This window comes from Myotis daubentonii, chromosome 9 (assembly GCF_963259705.1).
Source record: "Myotis daubentonii chromosome 9, mMyoDau2.1, whole genome shotgun sequence".
NCBI lineage: Eukaryota > Metazoa > Chordata > Mammalia > Chiroptera > Vespertilionidae > Myotis > Myotis daubentonii.
Window position 1 is genome coordinate 61,855,797 of NC_081848.1, and position 20,253 is coordinate 61,876,049.

Genomic DNA, 20,253 nt, shown 5'->3' on the forward strand with positions numbered 1-20,253 from the left:
CAAGTTCCTTGTTCACACCTCTCGTGTAACAGCCTAGGTATTGTGCTGGAGCCCAGAAATGACTAGGACAACTCAATGGAAGCAAGCAATATCAATGCTGTAAAACTTTCTTCCTCCCTTCCTTCCTTCCTTCCTTCCTTCCTTCCTTCCTTCCTTCCTTCCTTCCTTCCTTCCTTCCTTCCTTCCTTCCTTTTCTTTCTTTCTTTCTTTCTTTCTTTCTTTCTTTCTTTCTTTCTTTCTTTCTTTCTTTCTTTCTTTCTTTCTTTCTTTCCTTTCTTTCTTTCTTTCTTTCTTTCTTTCTTTCTTTCTTTCTTTCTTTCTTTCTTTCTTTCTTTCTTTCTTTCTTTCTTTCGTCAGGAATCTTGGCAAAATTACCAATAAATCATTTCCATATGAAAAAGACACAAAAAGTATACCCCAGGAATGGAATGAGGGCAGGGAGCATTGATTAAAAAAAATCTCTTTCTAAGAAAAGAAAGAGAGAGAGAAAGAAAGTTAAGAAAATGAAATAACAGGAATAAAGAAGAAGCAGCTAATATTTATTGAGCACGTATTATGTGCGAGGCACAACAACACTGTGAGGTAGGGGCTACTGTTATGCCCATTTCATGGATGAGGAAACTATGGCTTCTCAGTGTAAAACTCATGGAGATGAACCACTTAACATAGGTAATGGTGAAGACGTTTGTTGGGGCTGCAGTCATCTGAAGGATGGCCTGAAGCTGGAGGTCCTACTTTTAAGGTGGTTCACTCATATGGCTGGCAAGATGGAACTGGCTATGGGTGAGAGGTCTCAGTCCTCTTTCTGTAGGCCTCTCCACAGGGCTAATTGAGTGTTCTCATGACATGGTGTTGGCTTCCCCCACAATGAGCAATGCAAGAGTCCTAGGTGAGAACTGCTTTTTTTTTAAAACCTAGCCTTGGAAAGGCTTTTTTAACCTACCACACACCATACCTTCTACAATATACTATTGGGCATACAGCCCATCCCTGATTCACAAGAGTTGAATATCAGGAAACAAATATCAATGGGGGTCATTTTGCACCATTGCAATAGCCACTGTGGTATGGATTCGACCATGTCTACTACATTCTTTTTTTATTATTATTATTATTGCTTGAAGTATTACAAAGGGTATTACATATGTGTCCTCCCCCCCCACCCTTGACAGTCCCCTAGCCTCCCCTATCCCCCAGTGTCTTATGTCCATTGGTTATGCTTATATGCATGCATACAAGTCCTTAGGTTGATCTCTTACCCCCCTCCCTCCTGCCCCCCAACCCTCCCCGGCCTTCCCGCTGCAGTTTGACAATCTGTTTGAGGCAGCTCTGCCTCTGTATCTATTATTGTTCAAAAGTTTATAATGGTCTCTATTATCCATGAATGAGTGAGATCATGTGGTATTTTTCCTTCATTGACTGGCTTATTTCACTTAGCATAATGCTCTCCAGTTCCATCCATGCTGTTGCAAATGGTAAGAGTTCCTTCTTTTTTACAGCAGCATAGTATTCCATCGTGTAGATGTACCACAGTTTTCTAATCCATTCATCTACTGATGGGCACTTAAGCTGTTTCCAGATCTTAGCTATGGTGAATTGTGCTGCTATGGATTCGACCATGTCTACTACATTCTTTAAAAACAAAACAAAACAAAACCCACACACGGATGCTTGTTGTAGAGGTCTTAACTCATTACTAGGCTTTCATTCACAGGAGCTTTCTTGATCTTCAAAGAATCTGTAAGCAGTAGGGATGGGTATTCATTCATTCATTTGTTCCTCCAAAAGTAGTTGTTGAGTGTATTAATATTATTGAGTGAACAGTTTTAGACACTGTTTCAAGCACCTGTCAGCTGGAGAAAATGAGGCATGGACGCCTTGTGACTTGTCTAAGATGGAGTGACAGAGGGCAATGAAAACCAAGATGTCTGGCCATTGTCATTGAGCAGCAAGCAAAGTAGTGTACTAGGCCCTGGGGGTCAGAGGTGAATGGTACTCCCAACCCACAAAAGAATTTGATGTAAAGTGGGGAATCTTACAGATAAGACACATATACACAGAGCCACTAATTATGATATGCACCAAAATGCTATAGGAAATAGCCATAGCGGTTGAAAATATGGTCATTGTCAGCTGAAGCAGTCAAGGACAGGGGCAGGTGTTGAGAGGTCAAATCAAGAAGAGGCTTGAGGCGCTGGCTGGTTTGGCTCAGTAGATGAGCATCCGCCTGCACACTGAAGGGTCCCAGGTTTGATTCTGGTCAAGGGCATATGCCCTGGTTGCTAGCTTGATCCCCAGTAGGGGCTGCAGAAGGCAGCCAATCAATGATTCTTTCATCATTGATGTTTCTCATCTCCCTCTCCTTCTCCCTTCCTCTCTGAAATCAATAAAAATATTTTTTTTTTAAAAAAAAAGAGGCCTGATAATGGACTTGATGAAATGAACATCTTTGCCGAGCTTAACAAGAACAGGTTCAAAATAAAAATGGAGACTCTCTGATTGAGATCAGATCGGGATGGGACTGGCTTCTGTTGGTGGGAGGGGGCTGGAGGCAATTTAGAGATGCTCTTTACACAAATCTATCTGTTGAAACTTAATCCCCAGTGTGGTGGTAATTCGAGGTGGAGCCTTTGACAGGTCATTAGGTCATGAGGTTGGACCCCTCAGGAATGGAATTGTTCCATTAAAAGAGACCCCAGAGGGCTCCCTTGGTCGATCTACCACGTGAGAATACAGGAAGAAGAATGCTGTCTATGAACCAGGAAGGGGGCCCTCGACAGACACTAAATCTGCCAGCACCTGAGTTTTAGACTTCCAGGCCCCCAGAACTGTGAGAAATCAATTCCTATTGTTTATAAACCATCCGGTGTATGTTATTTTGTCATAGCAGCCCGAAAGGACTAAGACAGCCTCCAAAGCGCCTTTCCAGCAATGTGACCAGTCAATGCATAAAGTCCTCTCTCTACAGGTCCCTCACTCGCCCCAGCAATGCAGGCTTATACTGGGATATCAGGAGTGCTTCCGGATACCCCACCTTTGTCATTCTAAGTTTTGTGCGTCTATCCTGAGAGTATAAACCCCCAAGAGCCAGAACTATAACATTTCACCCCCTTGTACTCAGTGTACTGGTTGGACTTTCAGTAAACACATTTAAGTTTTCCTACTACTGACATTGCTGCATTTAGAGAGGCCATGAGGCTTGGTGGTCAAGAGCGTTGCTTTGGGGGCCAGATAGCCTGGATTCAAATCCCAGTCCTATTCACTTTCACACCGTTTGAACTTCTGCAAGCCTCTTAAGTCCTCTGAGTCTCACTTTCCTCATCTGTAACATGGGGATAACAATCTTATTACCTCAGTGGGTTTTGTCTTGAGGACTAAATGAGTTAATATGTGTCAAACCTGAGATTTAGAATAGTTCTTGGCATATAGGAAATGTTCAAAATGTATTAGTTATGATTGATCCTTAGATCGATCCTGTATCAATGTGCAGGTCTCATTGGTTCCCTGGTGGCACTGATCTAAGACATCCTGTTTAGGAGTAGCTTTCCAGAGGTGAGGGGTGAGTGTTTTGGAGAGGCAGTGGCGAGAAGGAACACTGTATCAAATGTACATTGAATGTGAGTTGCTTCTCTGGAAATATTATAATGAGAGTATGTGGATTTATAATTGAGGAAATGCAGCTCATAAACATTTGAGCAGCCTGTCTTCACCTTTTCCAGCTGGGGCACATCTGCAGCTGGAGGCCAGGCAAGGGTGTCTGGGGCCTTTCAGAGAGTGGAAACACAATTCCACAGTGCTGGGAAGAGAGTAGACGTATTTTTATGGAGTGTAATTTACATATAGTCCAATGCCCAGATCGTATGGTCTAGCACAAGCAAATATTTAAAGTCATATATGCTCCTGCCACAATATGTGAAACAAGTCTGGGTTTGAATATAATTGCACTGAAAATTGGCACAAATGTGTCTAGATGTAACATTTACTATGAAAAAACACACACAACTCAGTCAAGATTAGCATTTTTAGGAATGGAAGGGAGTTTATACTTACTTATTGAACAGCTATTATGTGCTAGATATTTTCTATGTGCATGTTGTAGGGTGTTTTTTTTCATTTGAGACCTGCCATAACCCTGTGAGTTGAATATTAATAGCCCCATTTTACAGATGAGGAAATTGTTGCTAAATTTACATAATATTTTATGCTTCTGAATTGAACCCAGAACTGTCCTACTGCACATTACTATGTGTTTTTTTCTTCCTACTTTATTAATAGTTTATTTAAATTGAACCCATTCCTTACCTTAGAGACAACCAATCCAATTTTTTACAACACACTAAGACTAAACTGTACTGGGTGCTAGGGAAGAAAACAAATGAGAAAATAAGATGGAATCTAGGTTCCATTTTTTAATTGAGGTATAATTTACATATAGTCAAAAGATGCATAGTAGAAACTAGTGACTATTAGCTTAGGCATAGGAGAGAGAGAGAGAGAGAGAGAGAGAGAGAGAGAGAGAGAGAGAGAGAGAGAGAATGAATGGTTATCCAGCGCTGGCCCTACCAGATGGCAGAGATCATGTCTGCCCAGGTGATGTAGAACAAATATTCCCCCTTCCCCACAAATTCCTTTGCAGCTGGAAGGCTGTGGGGCCTTCATAAATCCATCCTACCAAAATTTGAACACCCCTAGGAAGGGTAACACTGAGGAAGTTACTAATTAGCAAAGTCAGATCAGAGCCATGCAAGAACATTATAGAAAAGGGAGGAGGCAAATGAGATGGGAGAGTGACGTATTCACAATAGCATCAGTGAAAGGGGAGGGAAATGATGGCCTCCCGAACTGTATCTTTTCAGAGCCCATGCTGTAGCCCTATGGGTGTTGACGTTAGCATTAGGGCTTCTGTCTTCTGGGGCCTGAAATTCTAGTTTTGCTACAGCCTGTATATAATCTATGATAAAATGAATATATATGTAGTATGTATAAATTATATGTAAGGTATATATATATATATATATATATATATATATATATATATATATATACAAAGTTTCCCTAAAAATGTATGCACACTTTAATAGCTGATTGCTCAATTGATGTTTCTTTCCTTTCAGATTTAATCAATTAGAATTAATAATTACTCAAAGTGTGTGTACATTTTTTGGCTCAGTGGAGAGAGAGAGGAGAGAAAGACAGAATGAGAAAGCATGTTTAAGGCTTTGATTCATGAACTTATTTTGTGGTAAAAATTTGCTATTTTCTTGCTGCCCAGTATATATATATATATATATATATATATATATATATATATATATATATATATATATTTTATAGTGGTAGCATCTGAATTTCATTATAGTAGCAACTAATACCACATTCCGAATTCATACACTTTTGTGGTGCTCACTGGATCCTTTGGCATATGGTCTCTGGTCCAACAGGGTATCTTAATTCCCCAATCGAAGTGATTCATTTAGGGATGGGTGTGGGGCCCAAGATTAGAAATTTGCATCCAATCAGAGCGAAACATGTCAGTTTTGCTTGAACATAGAAGCCAACATGTCTTCTCATGTTGGACATAGAACTGGGAAAAATGGAAGCCCCTTCTCCTACGTCCCTTAAAGAGGGCTTGCCTGAGAGGGAGATAGCACAGAGCAGACAAAGGGACATATGGAGAAAGAGAACCTGGCTCCCTGGGACATTGGTAGGTCCTCTGGATCAAGCTCTGTCTGAAGCCAGACTACCCCCTGCTTGTTGCAGTGATGTGAATTAATATATTTTCTTTTTGGCTTAAAGCAGTTTAATTTGTTTATCATTTGAAATTAGAAGAATGCTGTCTGATAAACACTTTCTAGGGGCCTTTGGGGGAGAATGATACACTAACCCAAAGGCATGCTTCTAAAGGTATAAATATTTGAATTCCTGAAAAGGTAGATCGCTTGGGAAGTGCCTTAAGACAGTGAGACATGGTGCTTCTCTGTCACTCATTTGAAGGACAAGACTTGGACCTGGTGAGAAACATGAGGCCCTCTCCTTGTGCTAAGAATGGCCCCTAACAGGAAGTTGGCAGCTCTCCCAGACCGAGCAGATAAAGAAGGGGCTAGTGCAGCCGCGCGGAGGTGGATAGACAGATGGCATCTACTTATACTTATTAAGGTTGCGACTCATGGCCAGAAAGCTCCAGCTAGATTAGGGATGATTACAATTTCCCTGGTGGGTCTGTATTCATCAGCAGTCCTGAAAAAGCCATGGTCCTAGTTGTAGTGAAAGTGAGCCCTCAAGAATACAATCAAAAAGAGCATAGGAAAAGCCACAAGTGTCCTAGTCCCCGAGAAAGGATGCGCTGGGTCCCTTGCTAGCACATAGCACAATTTGTTGGCCCAGATCCATTCTGTATGTTGATCAAAGACTTGACATGCTGTGAGGCCAGTAACATGACACAAATCCATTCAAATAATCACCAAGATCTCTAAATCCCTTCCAAATGTCACAAGCCACTGTCCAAATTCCATGTATGTGGGTGGAAACATGACTCTTAATGACCTCATTGAAAAGACCCAGGCTGGTAGGGGCTTAGACAATGGGTTGTGCTCCAAATTTTCTGAATGGAAGATGTGTCTTATTATCTGGCGCTGAGAACTCGCTAATATTAAAACAACAAAACAGCTGAGCACCTACCATGTACCATATCCTTTTGTATTAAAAACAGAGCAATAAGAAAGATAGACAGGGTCTCTGCCTTCACTGATAACATAGTAAGTACAGGATACTCTGACCACATATCAGAGGGCACTTAGCCTATACTTTGGGGTGGCGACCAAATAAGGTTTCCTGGAAGAAATGAGCTAGAGGTAAACGAAGAAGTAGTGAGGGGAAACGGTTGGCAGAGAGCATGCTGAAGTCCAGAAGGAATAGAGGGAGCAGGCAAGTTTGAGAAATTAGAAGTATTTCACCAAGGCCAGACCAGACCCTGCAAGAGGAAGAGTGATATGAGATGTTTGGATCAAGTCAGACAGGATTCTGTGACACTTTTGGATTGTTTAGACACTTTTGTTTTGAGAGCAATAAACATGATTAAATAGGAAGGTGAGTCCCTCTTAAATTAGGGCTTTTATTTTCAACACCAGAAAGGAAACCAGATACTTTAAGGTTTGCAGACTCTTTCTTCTTTCATTACATGGATTAGGCATCATTTACAGTAGAGAGAAGGTTAAAGCAATAGACGATGAAGCAGTAAGTGAGCAATGGTATTCCTGCCAATCTTTTCTGTGGGTTTCTCCTTTCCTCCATGGTGAGCATCATCCTTCCTTTCTTGATCTCCAGGTCAATGGTGAGAATCCCCAGAAGGCGCTGGGGTTTTGAAAAATGCAATGACAACAACCGGGAAAGGAACTAAGGAACTTCCCAGAGATTCTGAATTTGAACTCAAAGTAACGAACGGATCTTTAACCACCTACTTTCATGCATTCGTACCAGAACCAGAGGAAAGCACTTCTAGAGAGAGCTCTATTGGCAGTTAGCATGATTTTTACCTTAAAACTCATAGGGAGTAATCCACAAAACACTTTTATTATGTCACTTAATCTTCTTCGAAACTGATGTCAGGATTATTTTTTCCATTTGACAGATGAGGAAACTCTGACTCAGAGTGGTTTGCCCGAAGTCACAGAGCTCATTTGTGGTAGGGGCTGGGTTGGAAGCCAGGTGCCCTGATCCAGAGTTTTCTAGTAATTCCTGGCAATGATGAAAAACAGGTAACATGAACAAGATTTGCAGGAACAGGGTGGAATGGTCTTTGGCCTGAAGGCCAAATTTAAGAGGGACTCACCTTCCTATTTAATCATGTTTATTGCTCTCAAAACAAAAGTGTCTAAACAATCCAAAAATGTCACAGAATCCTTTCTGACTTGATCCAAACATCTCATATCACTCTTCCTCTTGCAGGGTCTGGTCTGGCCTTGGTGAAATACTTCTAATTTCTCAAACTTGCCTGCTCCCTCTATTCCTTCTGGACTTCAGCACGCTCTCTGCCAACCACATTTGAAACATTCATCCATTCATTCAATAAATTACTTGAGTATCTACTCTGTGCTAGGTTCTCTGACTAGTAATGAATAAAGCAGAGATGTCTCCTGCTAATATAGCATTTATACTTAAAAGGAAAGATAGGTATTGAAAAAAACCATATTTTGTGCTTGCCAGGATCTCTTTGAGAAATGGTCCATTATTCTTTCATAACAGAGCATAATGTTTCCTCAAGCACTGGCCTTGCTGATTTCCCTGTCTATTCATTGAGCCCAGAGTGGGCACCTGGTCAGTCAGTGACCCCTGGCTTCAGTGATTAGTTTAACCCTAGCCACGATAATGCCCAGAGGTTCTGCAGGGGCCAATGGGTGAGATACCTGTGCTCCTTTCTCAGGGGTCTTGGTCTGTAAAGAGGTATAATCCTGGAAGAGAGAGTGACCATGCTTTGTCATCCCATGGGAAGAAAAATTTGCTTGAAATGAAATGAACATAGCACAGAACGAGGCAGAAGTCAGGTGATGAAGAAAGAGTCCTGGAAGCTTCATGTGAACTCCTGGATGAGAGCTGCCTTTCAGGTTGGTTAGGGCCAGAAATCCCCTTTTGTGGGTTTAGTTAGTTAGCACTGGACTTCTGTCCTGATGGATACATGAAGAATTATATCATTACAAATGGCAATAAGTACAAAGAAGGAAACAAACATGAGACCATGAGAAAGAGCCTAATTGTCGGGGTGTGGTTCATATGAGGGTGTTAGAAAAGTGAGGGCAACGTGAAAGAGGAATAGGCTAAGGTGGTGACCAAACCTCCTTGGTAGAAAGAACAACATGCGGGGAGGCCCAGGGGAAGAAAGGAGCTGTTTGAGTATTTGAAGAGCTGTTGACTGGAACGGAATACAGTTCATCTAGCCACATTGGACATACATGCCAATGGCTAGAAGGTGCTGTAGGTCTGACAGAGATTAAACAAAAAATAACTTTCTAGCAGTAAGAAAATCAAGATTCCCCTTTCACTGGAAGATCCCAGAAGAGGGTATGGTCACAAATAAAAGTTTGTTTCTTTATTTTATTTTTTAAAATATTTTTTTTTATTGATTTCAGAGAGGAAGGGAGAAGGAGAGAGAGATAGAAACATCAATGATGATTACCTACTGGGGATCGAGCCCACACCCTGCGTGTGTGCCCTTGACTGGAATCGAACCTGGGACCCTTCAGTCTGCCGGCCGACACTCTATCCATTGAGCCAAACCAGTTAGGGCTATTTCTTTATTTTTAACAGGAGAATTCAGTTACTAAATGAGGGGTGGCTGGTCATCATTTGTTTCTTTATTTACTCAGTCAATAAATATTGTTGAGCTCTTGCAATGTACCAGGCATCACATCTGTGCATTCCAGTATACAACATGCAGTCTCAGAACTGACTCAAAGACCTGACAGGCTACTGAGGGATACTGACAACTCACATGTCAATCCCATCACAGTATGGTGAGGGCTTTGTGGGCACAGAAGGGAATAGCTAACTCACTTGGAAATGACTTCGAAGGAGGGCTCCTATCCTGTGAAAGTGTAATTCTAAATAGCGGGTCAAAGCTCGTGTGGAACCTATGATTGGGATCCAGGGCTATGATCCTATCATTGCTGTGAGAATCTTTCCTTAGGTTAATGCCAAATGAAGGAATCCAGTGCTTATTAGGAGACACAGGCAAGCTCCCTGCCTTGCAGAATGGCACCCTAACAAATATAACGAAGTGAAAATATTGTTCTCTGAGTATTTAGCATAGAGTTCATCTTTGGGAGGAACCTGTTCCTGGGAAAATATCTTGAAAAGCTGTGAGGGAGACTATAAGGTACTTGGGAGCATAAGGGGCAACAGGAGGCCTCACAGTAAAAGGAGATGTTTAAGCTTTTATGCAGGAAGCAATAAGAGAAATTTGTGCTTGGTTTGGTTTTGGTTCTGTTTTTCTCAAAGGTTGAGACAAGGCAGGGATTATGAAAATCCAGGAAGAGACCTGGACTTGTCATTGGGGCTGGGTTGTATAAACAGAGACACAATGCATAAACACAGGAGCCCACAGGTGACAGTGGCATATAAGCCTGCAGTTATCTGCAGAAATCCAGAAAAGGTCTTGGGATTCTGTGGGGGCATGGAATGGGGTTTTGAGCCAATCTTATTTGTATCTTAAGGGTCAAGGAGGACTTGGCACCATGAGCTCTGGGTTATAGTTACCTTATTCTAGACCAATGGTTCCCAACCTTTTTTTGGCCATGTCCCAAATCCTAAAATCCTGATTGCCCCCCTGCCCCATGACAGATAATTTTTATTATTTAAAAAGTGAACTCCTATCCACATGGAGGAAGCCTAAAAGACCATTAACTTGGTCTAAACAAACAAGCTTCCAAAGAACATGGCATCCATGAAAGAGAAAAATAAAAGAACGAAAGGACAGTTGAAGTACTGAGGAAGAAATCACTAAGAAACTGTTAAAAATAATAATATGAAGTGATATGAAAAAATAGCAAATAAAGTTTCAAAACATATAATAGAGAACTGGGATGCATAAATATGTCACAGTATGTATTTACATACTGTATATGAGACCCCTAGAACTATAAGAAATGCAAAAAAATTCACTGTTAAAAACTCATTCTTGAATTGCCTCTCTTGGGGTGTGTGCCCCACATTGGGAACCACTGTTGTAGACGGAGTGTACTAAATGCTATACTTCTGTTTGGGGGTACATAGACATGTTTTCCTTCCAGCCACCCCTACCCCAAGTGTGAGACCCTTGAAAACAAGTTTTTGGTGGCTTCTCCAGTGCCTGGCACCTGACAAGGATGGGGCTAGCTAGATCAAAGCTTGTTTGGGGGCCAAGCCTTTCCCCTATAGGCAGAGGAGAGATGAATCAGCCTCAAGCTACTAACAAGTTACAAGCTCCTAGACAAAGGCCTGCATGGGTTCTGGGAATTGTGATAATGAGGCTGCAGAGGGCCCCTGGGCTGAGCCAGCTGCTAAGGACGCTGCCCAGCTCCAACCTCGTTGGGCTCTGATTGGAAATAGTGATGTGGAAGCTCATTAGAAAGGAATGTTTTGGGTTTTTTTTTCAATTTTTTAAAAATAGCATCATCATCTCTAATCAGGCCGTGGGTAGGGGTCAGATCTCTCCTAACAGGAATGTGGGCTGGCAGGGCAGGACTGGGGCAGACGTGATAGGGCACGAAGGGGCAGCTGTAGTCAGCTGCCATGAGTGACACTTCAGGTCACCTTCTCCCACCTCCAAGGGCACTGTGCTTGAATGTCTTAATTAGGCCCCCGATGGTGCAATTGGCTCCTTAGGAAACACTGCCAACCAGTGCCCCCAGCCTTACAGGAAAGAGCAGATGTGCTCAGGCCTGGGCTTCTGTGGGGAAATGCAAGGCTGGCCTGGCACGGAGTGAGTGTCAGAGAAGGCCATCTCACCCACACAAGCCTGGCCCTGCCAACAACTCTGGGCTTGTGCTTCCGGGACTACTGATGGGAATGCTGAGAATGGATGAGGGGAAGGCCCAGACTTCCTCCCCACACAGACGCTGCTTATTGGAAGGATGCTGGCGCAAACCACATTGCTGGCTGTCCCTCACTTCCCCTCAGCTCAATTAAGGCAGTAATCGGTATTTCTTAATTGCTGCTCCTGCCCCTCCTCCTCCCTCTGTCCATTGCAGTGTAGTACCAGGAGACTTGTCTATCCTCTGGGGCTGCTGGCCTGGGAAGAGAAGGGAAGTGGCTTAAGGAGGCTTAAAGACTTCGATGCCTGGTAGGGAAAAGCCTTGCAGAAATAGTTCTGTAGCTGGAACATGACCTGGCTGGGCTCAGCCCCAAATCTAAGGCGACCCTCCAGCACCTAGCATGACACTCAGTCCAACATTTGGGTTTGTCTCTACCTGAGCTTGCTTTTCTACTTCTAGTTCCTCTAAATTTGCTTCTCATTTTACAAGTATGTTATTTCACCATAAGTGTCATTATCTGTGGTAAACCTTCTCAGATCTTTGTGGAATGTGAATAGGTATAAATACAAAAAACAAAATTGCAATATTTGTGTGGCAATAACAATAACAACTGGTAATGTAATGATAAGGGACGGGTGTGTGGGTGTAAGGCAGTTTTAAAAGAGAGTTTTTTGATGCCTGGGAAGTGATCAGAAGCTCTGTGCAGCTATTGGACACTGAGTTACGTGGTGCGAAGGAGGTTAGAGAATAGAATGATTCTAAGACTCTCAACTATTTGAACCCATAGAAAAACAAACTGTGGACCATAAACACGAGCCACTGTATGATGTAAAATTCTCCACTAGTACACTTACTTTAAAAAGTAAAAGATTTTTTAAAAGTAAAAGGAAACAGGTGAAACTAATTTTAACCCTTTGAGTGCCAACCACTATCCTAGGAACTATGCTAAAATTGCCAAAGCATTTTTGCTGATTTTACAGCAGTTTAGGAAAAAAATTATGAATCGCAAGTAAATGAAGTTACATATTCAAAAACTTAAGGAAACCTTTACTATATTTGTTTTCTGCACTTAGGTGCCATCTGTCAATAAAGAGTGAACTACTAGCATCTAATAGTGACACTGCAGGAGGAGCGTGATAGCGCTCCCGGCACTTTTGGCGAAAGCCAGGAGGAGCGTGATCACGCTCCCCGGCACTCTAGGGGTTAATTATATATAGGTGTTCCCCAAAAATGTATACACACTTTTAACAGCTAATAGCTCAAATTTGAAAAGGAAATGTATTTTAATAAACACTGACTTAGAATTATCCAAAATGTGTATATACATTTTGGGGGGACACCCTATATTTAATAACTAGAGGCCCGGTGCACAAATTTGTGCACAGGTGGGGTCCCTTGGCCTAGCAGGCGATCAGGGCTGATCAGGGCTGATCAGGGCTGATCAGGGCCCCTCTTGCCCAGTCCCATCCAGGCTGGCCAGGGGTTGGCTATGGGAATGCACTGACCACCAAGGGGCAGCTCCTGCATTGAGCGTCTGCCCCCTGGTGGTCATTGCATGTCACAGCGACTGGCCTACTGGTCATTCAGTTGTAACGGTCACTTAGGCTTTTATATATAGATATATACACACATCATCACTTAAACATGTAATCAATGGGAAAATTGAAATATTTTACATTTTTTGTACTATGTCTTCAAGTTTTGGCATCGATTTGACATTTATAGATTAGACATATTTGAAGTACTTAATAATCACATGTAGCTAGCACAGGCATGGGCAGTTGGGAGAAACTAGTTACTTATAGAACATGTTGGCAAAAAATTACAGCATTAATTTTAATCTTCATCCCATACATATCTACATCACTTATCTTTCCAAAATATAGCTTATTCATGTAACAAATCAGGAGGTATATACTTTATCCCATTTTGTAGATGAGAGAACCAAAGCTTAGAGAGATGAAATAATTTGTCTTACAAATTACCATGATAGGTAGTAAGTCATAGACACTTCCAGGTCTGTTTGATGCTAAATTCCAGCCACCTAGCGTTTTCTAAGGACCTATAAGCTGCACAAGAAAGGTTTGGTGTCGAGAATATTTGAGGAATGCTCTGTACAATGGCCCAGTCTTAGGGACCAACAGTAAGAGTTACATGTTGAAGGCTCCCTGAAGTTCTCTAGTTAAGGGAACCTGCTTACCTTTGTTTAACACAAAGTTTCCCAAACATGTCACATGAAACTATTTTATCATGCAACATCTACTCACATTCTAAGGAACCAGTGTTTCCTAGAACTTGATTTGGGATGTGCATTGTGCCAGAAATCTACTTTTTCAAACAAGACTCCCAGTCACATAAGAGGGCACATCACAAATAATGACAGGATTTTTGAATGTCAGTCTCAGGCATTCAAAGGAGGTACTGTCTGGTGACTTTGATTTAAAATATTATTCCCTTTTGGCCACCTCAGCTTCAGATTAAAATCATGGAGTATGACCCACAAGACAGCCAGAATCCACACAATACACAAGCTCAAATAAGCAACTCCGTCTCTGTCTCACACGGTGATGGTTTATGTTCATCATGTTAATCGGGACTCTGTAAGACCTTAGAACCAAACAGGAAGACTCTGATTCACGCAGTGTAGTTTTAGCTTGAAGTAAATGAGATTACATTTCCATTTTTTTGAAAGTCATTGATTTGTGTATGGGCAAACTGACGCTTAAATGGACTGAGTACTTATGTGTACAAAACATGGCTTGAAGACTTCTCCATAACTCAGTGGAGGTAGGAGCCATCATCATCATCACTATTTTAAGCTGAGAAAACCAAGGCACAGAGAAATTAAGTTACATGTGACAGGTCACTCAGTTGGAAAGCAGCAGAACTGTGCTTTCAGGAAGTCTGGCATTTAGCCTACATGCTTAACCATCACCCTTTCATATCCAATCAATGAACACTTCAGAAAACCCCATTTTAGAACCCATTTAAGCAAATGGGATGGGTGAATGTGTGTATGTGCAGAGAGATAGAGAAAGAGATATAACAGAAAGCAGGCAAATTAGGATATAGTAGAGACTGGGTGAGAAGTAGAGATGGTCCAATAGAACTTTATAGAGAGTTTTGCTGTCAAATAGTACTTTATAAAGAGTTTTCATATACATTATCTCACTTGATCATAGTAACTTATTTGAATTAGGTACTAGTGCTGCTAACAAAGTGACTGAGGGGGAGGGGAACTGTGGGAATCTGATGTCAATTCACAACCCTTTCCACCACTGGACTGCTGCTCCAGGAAATTAGCCACACGTTCCCTGCAGTCTCCTCTCCTTGCCTTAAACCTTCTAGACACAGTCTAGAGCGACGACGACATGTCCATGCTCCTAGTGTATACCATAGCCCCTCCTTCAGGTTCTGAGTCCAGACACTACCCAGGCTTCCCTCCACAATCCTAAGGCCCCATCAAGACTGACCAACATAGTGTGGCAAGGAGCCAGCATTCTTATTTCCTGAGTTTGGATGGCTTGGGAGGCCTCCGGGTGTTTCGGCCCATTTCCCAGCACACAGCTGCCATGGCAGAGCCTGCATAAATGTTTCAGTATTAACCTGGGAAACCACATGAGGGACCATTTGGAGAACGGAAACACTCTCCTGTGTCAGTGTCAGGAAAGAGGAAAGCAAACAGAGGCCTAGAGGGGAGCCTGGATGGGAACCTATCTGGCAGGTGCCCTGGAGAACCCCTGACCCAGGTAACAGTGGAAAACTCCAACCCCCTCCTGCTTCCCAGCTGCCCTCAGAGACCCTGAAGGACTGGCTGGGGATCAGTGTAAGAAATTCATGCTGGGGGTAGGGTGGCCTTGGGGACGGTGGTAGAGTCCTTCAACTCAGCCTCATCCCTCTGCTGGAGGGTCACAGAGAGGTTGTTCCTTTGCAGGAACCTGGGTGTCATCCCAGCAAACCTTGGTCCTCTTTGTTTCCCTTGCTGGTTCCTTCCAGATGCGAGTAGAAGAGGCCTGTTTTATATTTCTGTTGAACAAATTATTTACACCTTTTGAGTTTTCTCACACAGGCCAACACATCAAAACATGCCTGAGAGCTCTGGAGAATGTCCCAGTGGTCCCAGACCCTCTGGAAAAACACTCATTTGGACAGCTGCAGGAGTTGAGACCAAGGCCTTGCCTTTGAAGCCCCTCAGTTGCAGGAGGAGACTTGCCAAAATGGCCCCCCAAAAGGGGTGGGAGAGAATGGATGGTGAACCTCATTCTGTGATAAAAATAGATTCTCTTATTAGAAGCTAATGATGATGATGACGATGATGTTAAGAGCTACCATTTATTGAATATTATTTGCCAAGCACTTAACACACTCATTCAATAAATATTGCTTCTCATTATCTTATTTAACTCACAATAACCCTTTATGAGCGAAGTATTATTTTCTCCAGATGATAAAACTAAATGGTAGAGCACTTATGAAACTTGTCCAGCTTCCCTCAGCTGGTTTTTATAGTAGAGGTGGGACTTGATACAGATTTTTTTTTTTTATTCCAAAGCCCATATTCTTAACTATTCATTCATTTCTTCAACAAATATTGATTGCATTCAATATGTGGTAGGCAGTCTTCCATGTACTGGGGATGTAGGAGTGAACAAAGCAGGCAGAGCTTTCATTCTAACAGAGAGACAAACAAAAACCAGTGAACTAGTGGTTAGATGTTGATGTGCAGGAAGAAAATGATGCAGATGTTAGATGCTAACTGCAGGAAGAAAAAATAAGAAAGGTAAAAAGTATAGGGAATATTGGACTAGGAAGAAGAGAATTTGTTATTTTATATTGTGTGATAAGAAATATCATCCTTCATAAGGAGACACCTAACCAAAGACCTAATTTGTGGGTGTGAATCATTTAGGGGAGGAGAATTCCAGTTGGGGGAAACAGTGCAAAGGCCCTGAGACGAGAATATGCTTGGAGGAATAGCAAAGAGACCAGTGTGGCTGGAGTGAGGCAAAATATGAGGAAATCTAGTCAGGGAAGAAGAGAGGCCCCAGATCAAGTAGGGTTTTGTAAGCTACTATATGGAGTGAGTGAAATGAGAAGAAGGCAAAGAAAGGTTTTGAGCCTAGGAATGACTTGAGCTGATATATTTCAAAGACTGCTGTGGGTGGGTCAGTGTATATTCATATATTTCTTCTTCTTTTTTTATCCTCACTCAAAGACATGTTTTTTATTGATGAGAGAGAGAGAGAGAGAGAGAGAGAAGCATTGATGTGAGAGAGAAACATTGATCTGTTGCCTCCTACACGTGCCCTGACTGGGGATTGAATCTGCAAATCTAGGTACGTGCCCTGACCAGGAATCGAACCCGCAACCTTTCAGTGTATAGGAATGACGTTCCAACCAGTGGAGCCACACTGGTCAGGGCCATTCATATATTTCTTACTTGTGTCTGCTGATGGGGCCCAAGAGCAATACAATTCCCATACTAACTAGTACATCTAGCACCCAGATCTTGGCTTCTAAATACCATTTCCCAATGGATGAAACCAGGGCTCTTTTTAGAGAAGTTGTTATTTCCAGGACTAGGGTGGGAAGAAGACAAGAAGACTATCTTCCAGTGCCAGACATAAAGAAAGCCCCTGAAAAAAATTGGGGGGCATATTGAAAGAGGATGGGAGTCAATTTGAAGGTCAAACTAGGACAAGTTGAGCAGTAAAATAAATAACAGTAGAAATTAGCCTAAATCCACAGAGTTAAATAAAAATAGTAATACAAATACATAATTGAATAAATAAATAAATGGGTGAGAAGGGATAGAAGAATTCAAATTCATAAATGAAGAATGAAAGAAATACAAAATCACCATTAGAATACCACAGTAATAGTTCCTATGAGCAAGTTCCACTAGTGAGTGTTAAATTGGAGGATGAAAATTTTAACAGAATGGAATATAAGTACAGTTTCAAATGTTCTCCAAAATATTAACTAATTACATAGAAAACAACAATAACTTTAGAGCAGAGAAACCTAATAAACGCCACTTGAAAGTAAGTGGTTAATGTTAATATCACCAGTAAGAGGTCAATATTAAGTAGGCTGAATATGATGCCCTGGAAAGAACACACCGTAACTTCTGTGGTATGCTTGCTAAAAACATATAATCTCAATCTCATCATGAGAAAACAGCAGACAAAAACCAAGGCCATAGACATTCTATGGAATAATTGACCAAAAGCTCCTTAAAGTCAAGGAAAAACTGAGAAATTGTCACAGATTGGAGGAGGCTAAAGAGATAACAACTTTGTACATTGTTGACTGGAAGAGGAAGAGGGGAAAAAAACAACAATGAGGAAAAATGATGAAATTTGAATATAAACTATAGTTAACAGCAGGGGTCCTCAAACTATGGCCCGCGGGCCACATGCGGCCTGCCAAAAACATTTATCTGGCCGGGGCCGCCAGGTGTTTTTGCTGCTGCCGCTGCCTGTTGCTTAGCAGCTGACCAGTTTTTTTTAAACTATAGTCCAGCCCTCCAATGGTCTGAGGGACAGTGAACTGGCCCCCTGTTTAAAAAGTTTGAGGACCCCTGGTTAACAGTGTTAATGTCTTGGTGTTGATCATTGTACTATGCTGTGTAAGGTGTCAACTTTAGGGGAAGTTGGGTAAAGGATATATGTGGACTCTCTGTACTAGTTGTAAGACTTTTCTGAGAGTCAGTATTTCACATTTAAAAATCTATAATAATAAAAGCATAATATGCTAATTAGATTAGATGACCTTCTGGACTAAGCAGGGGCTGCAGCTTCGGGATCCAGGCAGTTGCTGGGGCTGCAAGGGAGGGATCCAGGCAGCCACCTCCACTGTGAAGGCCTACTCTTGCACTAATTTTGTGCACCGGGCCTCTAGTAAAATCTAAAAAACTATGGACCTAGGTCCCACTTCAGAGCCAACCGTCAGCTGCCTGCAGCCTAATACTTGAGACTCCCTGTCTCCAGCCACCCTGGTAGGGTACCCCAGGGACATTTCGAGGTCCCCACCGCCACTGCTGCTGACTCAGCTTTCCGCTGCCCTCATCTACCACCATGGGAATGAGCCCTCTCTAGAGCAGTGGTTCTCAACCTTGGCTGCACATTAGAATCGACTGGGAATCTTTTTAAAATCCTGATTTCTGGGCCTCATCCTCTGGAAATTCCGTTTCTTTGTTATGGGTGGGGCCACAACATTAGTAACGAAGAAACAGAATTTCCGGAGGATGAGGCCCAGAAATCAGGATTTTAAAAAGATTCCCAGGCGATTCTAATGTGCAGCCAATGTTGAGAACCACTTCTCTAGAGAAACCAGCGCCTTCGCCAGTGCCCCACCCCGCCGCCCAACCCTCAGCCCTCGCCATGAGGCTCTGTTGACCTTTGAGGCTGGAGAGCCACCCCTGGAAAACCTGCCACCTATGCTTCCAGCCATGGCCCCTGCGCTTGCACCCATGCTTCCTGCGCCTCCAGTTGTGGTGCGGGAGCCCATCTCCCAAGTGTGCCAGAATTACCATGCCAACTGCGAGGCCTCTATCAACCACCGGATCCGCTTGGAGCTCCACGCCTCCTACGTGTATCTGTCCATTGCCTTCTATTTCGACCGCCCGGACCAAGCCTGGAAGCACTTCGCTACCTTCGCGTGGCCGTCGAGGGAAGAGTGGGAGCACGCCCAGGCATGGATGAGGCTGCGGGACCAGCGAGGGGGTTGTATCCGCGTGCGAGATATCAGGGGGCCTGACGACAGCCAGTGGGAGAGCAGCCTGAAAGCCGTGAAAAGCGCCTTGCCCGTGGCGAGGATGGTGAACCAGAGCCTGCGCAATCCGCACCATCTGGCCGCCAAGAAGAACGATCCCACCTGTTCGATTTTCTAGCGCATCAGCACCTGCGCCAGGAGGTGAAGCTCATCTACAGCCTGGGAGTCAGTAGCAGCGAACCTGGCAGAGTCCCTCTTTGACATGCTCACCCTGGGTGCCGGCAAGAACAGCCTGGACTGCCTTCCTGATAGCTATGGGGTGACTTCCCTGGTCACCATGCTGAGTATGCATATTGCCATATTGCCCTTGCAAAACGTTCACTTTTTATGTTTAAGTTTTACCGTTTCTTGGAATAAAGTTATTGGTTCCTAAGTTTAAAAAAAAACCCAACCCACAAAACTATGGAGCTAAATAGACTTATTGTGGCGATCATTTCACAATATATACATATGTAGAATCATTGTACATCTGAAATTAACATAATGTTGTATGTTACTTGTGTATCAGTTTAAAAAATAGGTAAAAGAATCTTTAAAAAAAAAAGTTAAACTAAAGATTCTTGGACTGAGAATACACTGGGTGCAAGAACAGGAATCAGAAAACCAGTTAGAAGACCGTAATGGAAATAATTGTGGTGAGAATAATAGTTTGGATTAGGGTGTAGCAGGGGAGGAGGTGAACAGTGGCTGAATTCTTAAAAATTTTTGCCGGGCCAGCATAGCTCAGTGGTTGAGCATTGGCCTATGAACCAGCAGGTCACCGTTAGATTCCAGGTCAAGGCACATGTTTGGGCTGTGGGCTCCATCCCCAGTAGGAGGCAGCCAATTAATGATTACCTCTTATCACTGATGTCTTTCCCTCTCTTTCCCTCTCCCTTCCTCTTTGAAATTGATAAAAAAAAATATATATATATATAAAAAATAAAAATAGAAGTTTTTTGACAGAAGAGATGACAATATTTGCTGGTAGAAT

At 42.6% G+C, this 20,253-nt stretch overlaps 1 protein-coding gene across 1 annotated transcript; it reads left to right on the top strand.

Moving 5' to 3' along the window:
• Positions 1 to 18,957: 18,957 nt before the first annotated feature.
• On the top strand, positions 18,958 to 19,398 carry LOC132241908 (ferritin heavy chain-like). The gene has a single exon (XM_059710863.1). The coding sequence runs from the start codon at positions 18,958 to 18,960 to the stop codon at positions 19,396 to 19,398; it is 441 nt and encodes a 146-aa protein (XP_059566846.1).
• Positions 19,399 to 20,253: the final 855 nt, after the last annotated feature.

Excerpts from the sequence above, each read along its gene's own strand:
- LOC132241908 (XM_059710863.1), top strand. The coding sequence starts at position 18,958 with ATGGCCCCTGCGCTTGCACCCATGCTTCCTGCGCCTCCAGTTGTGGTG.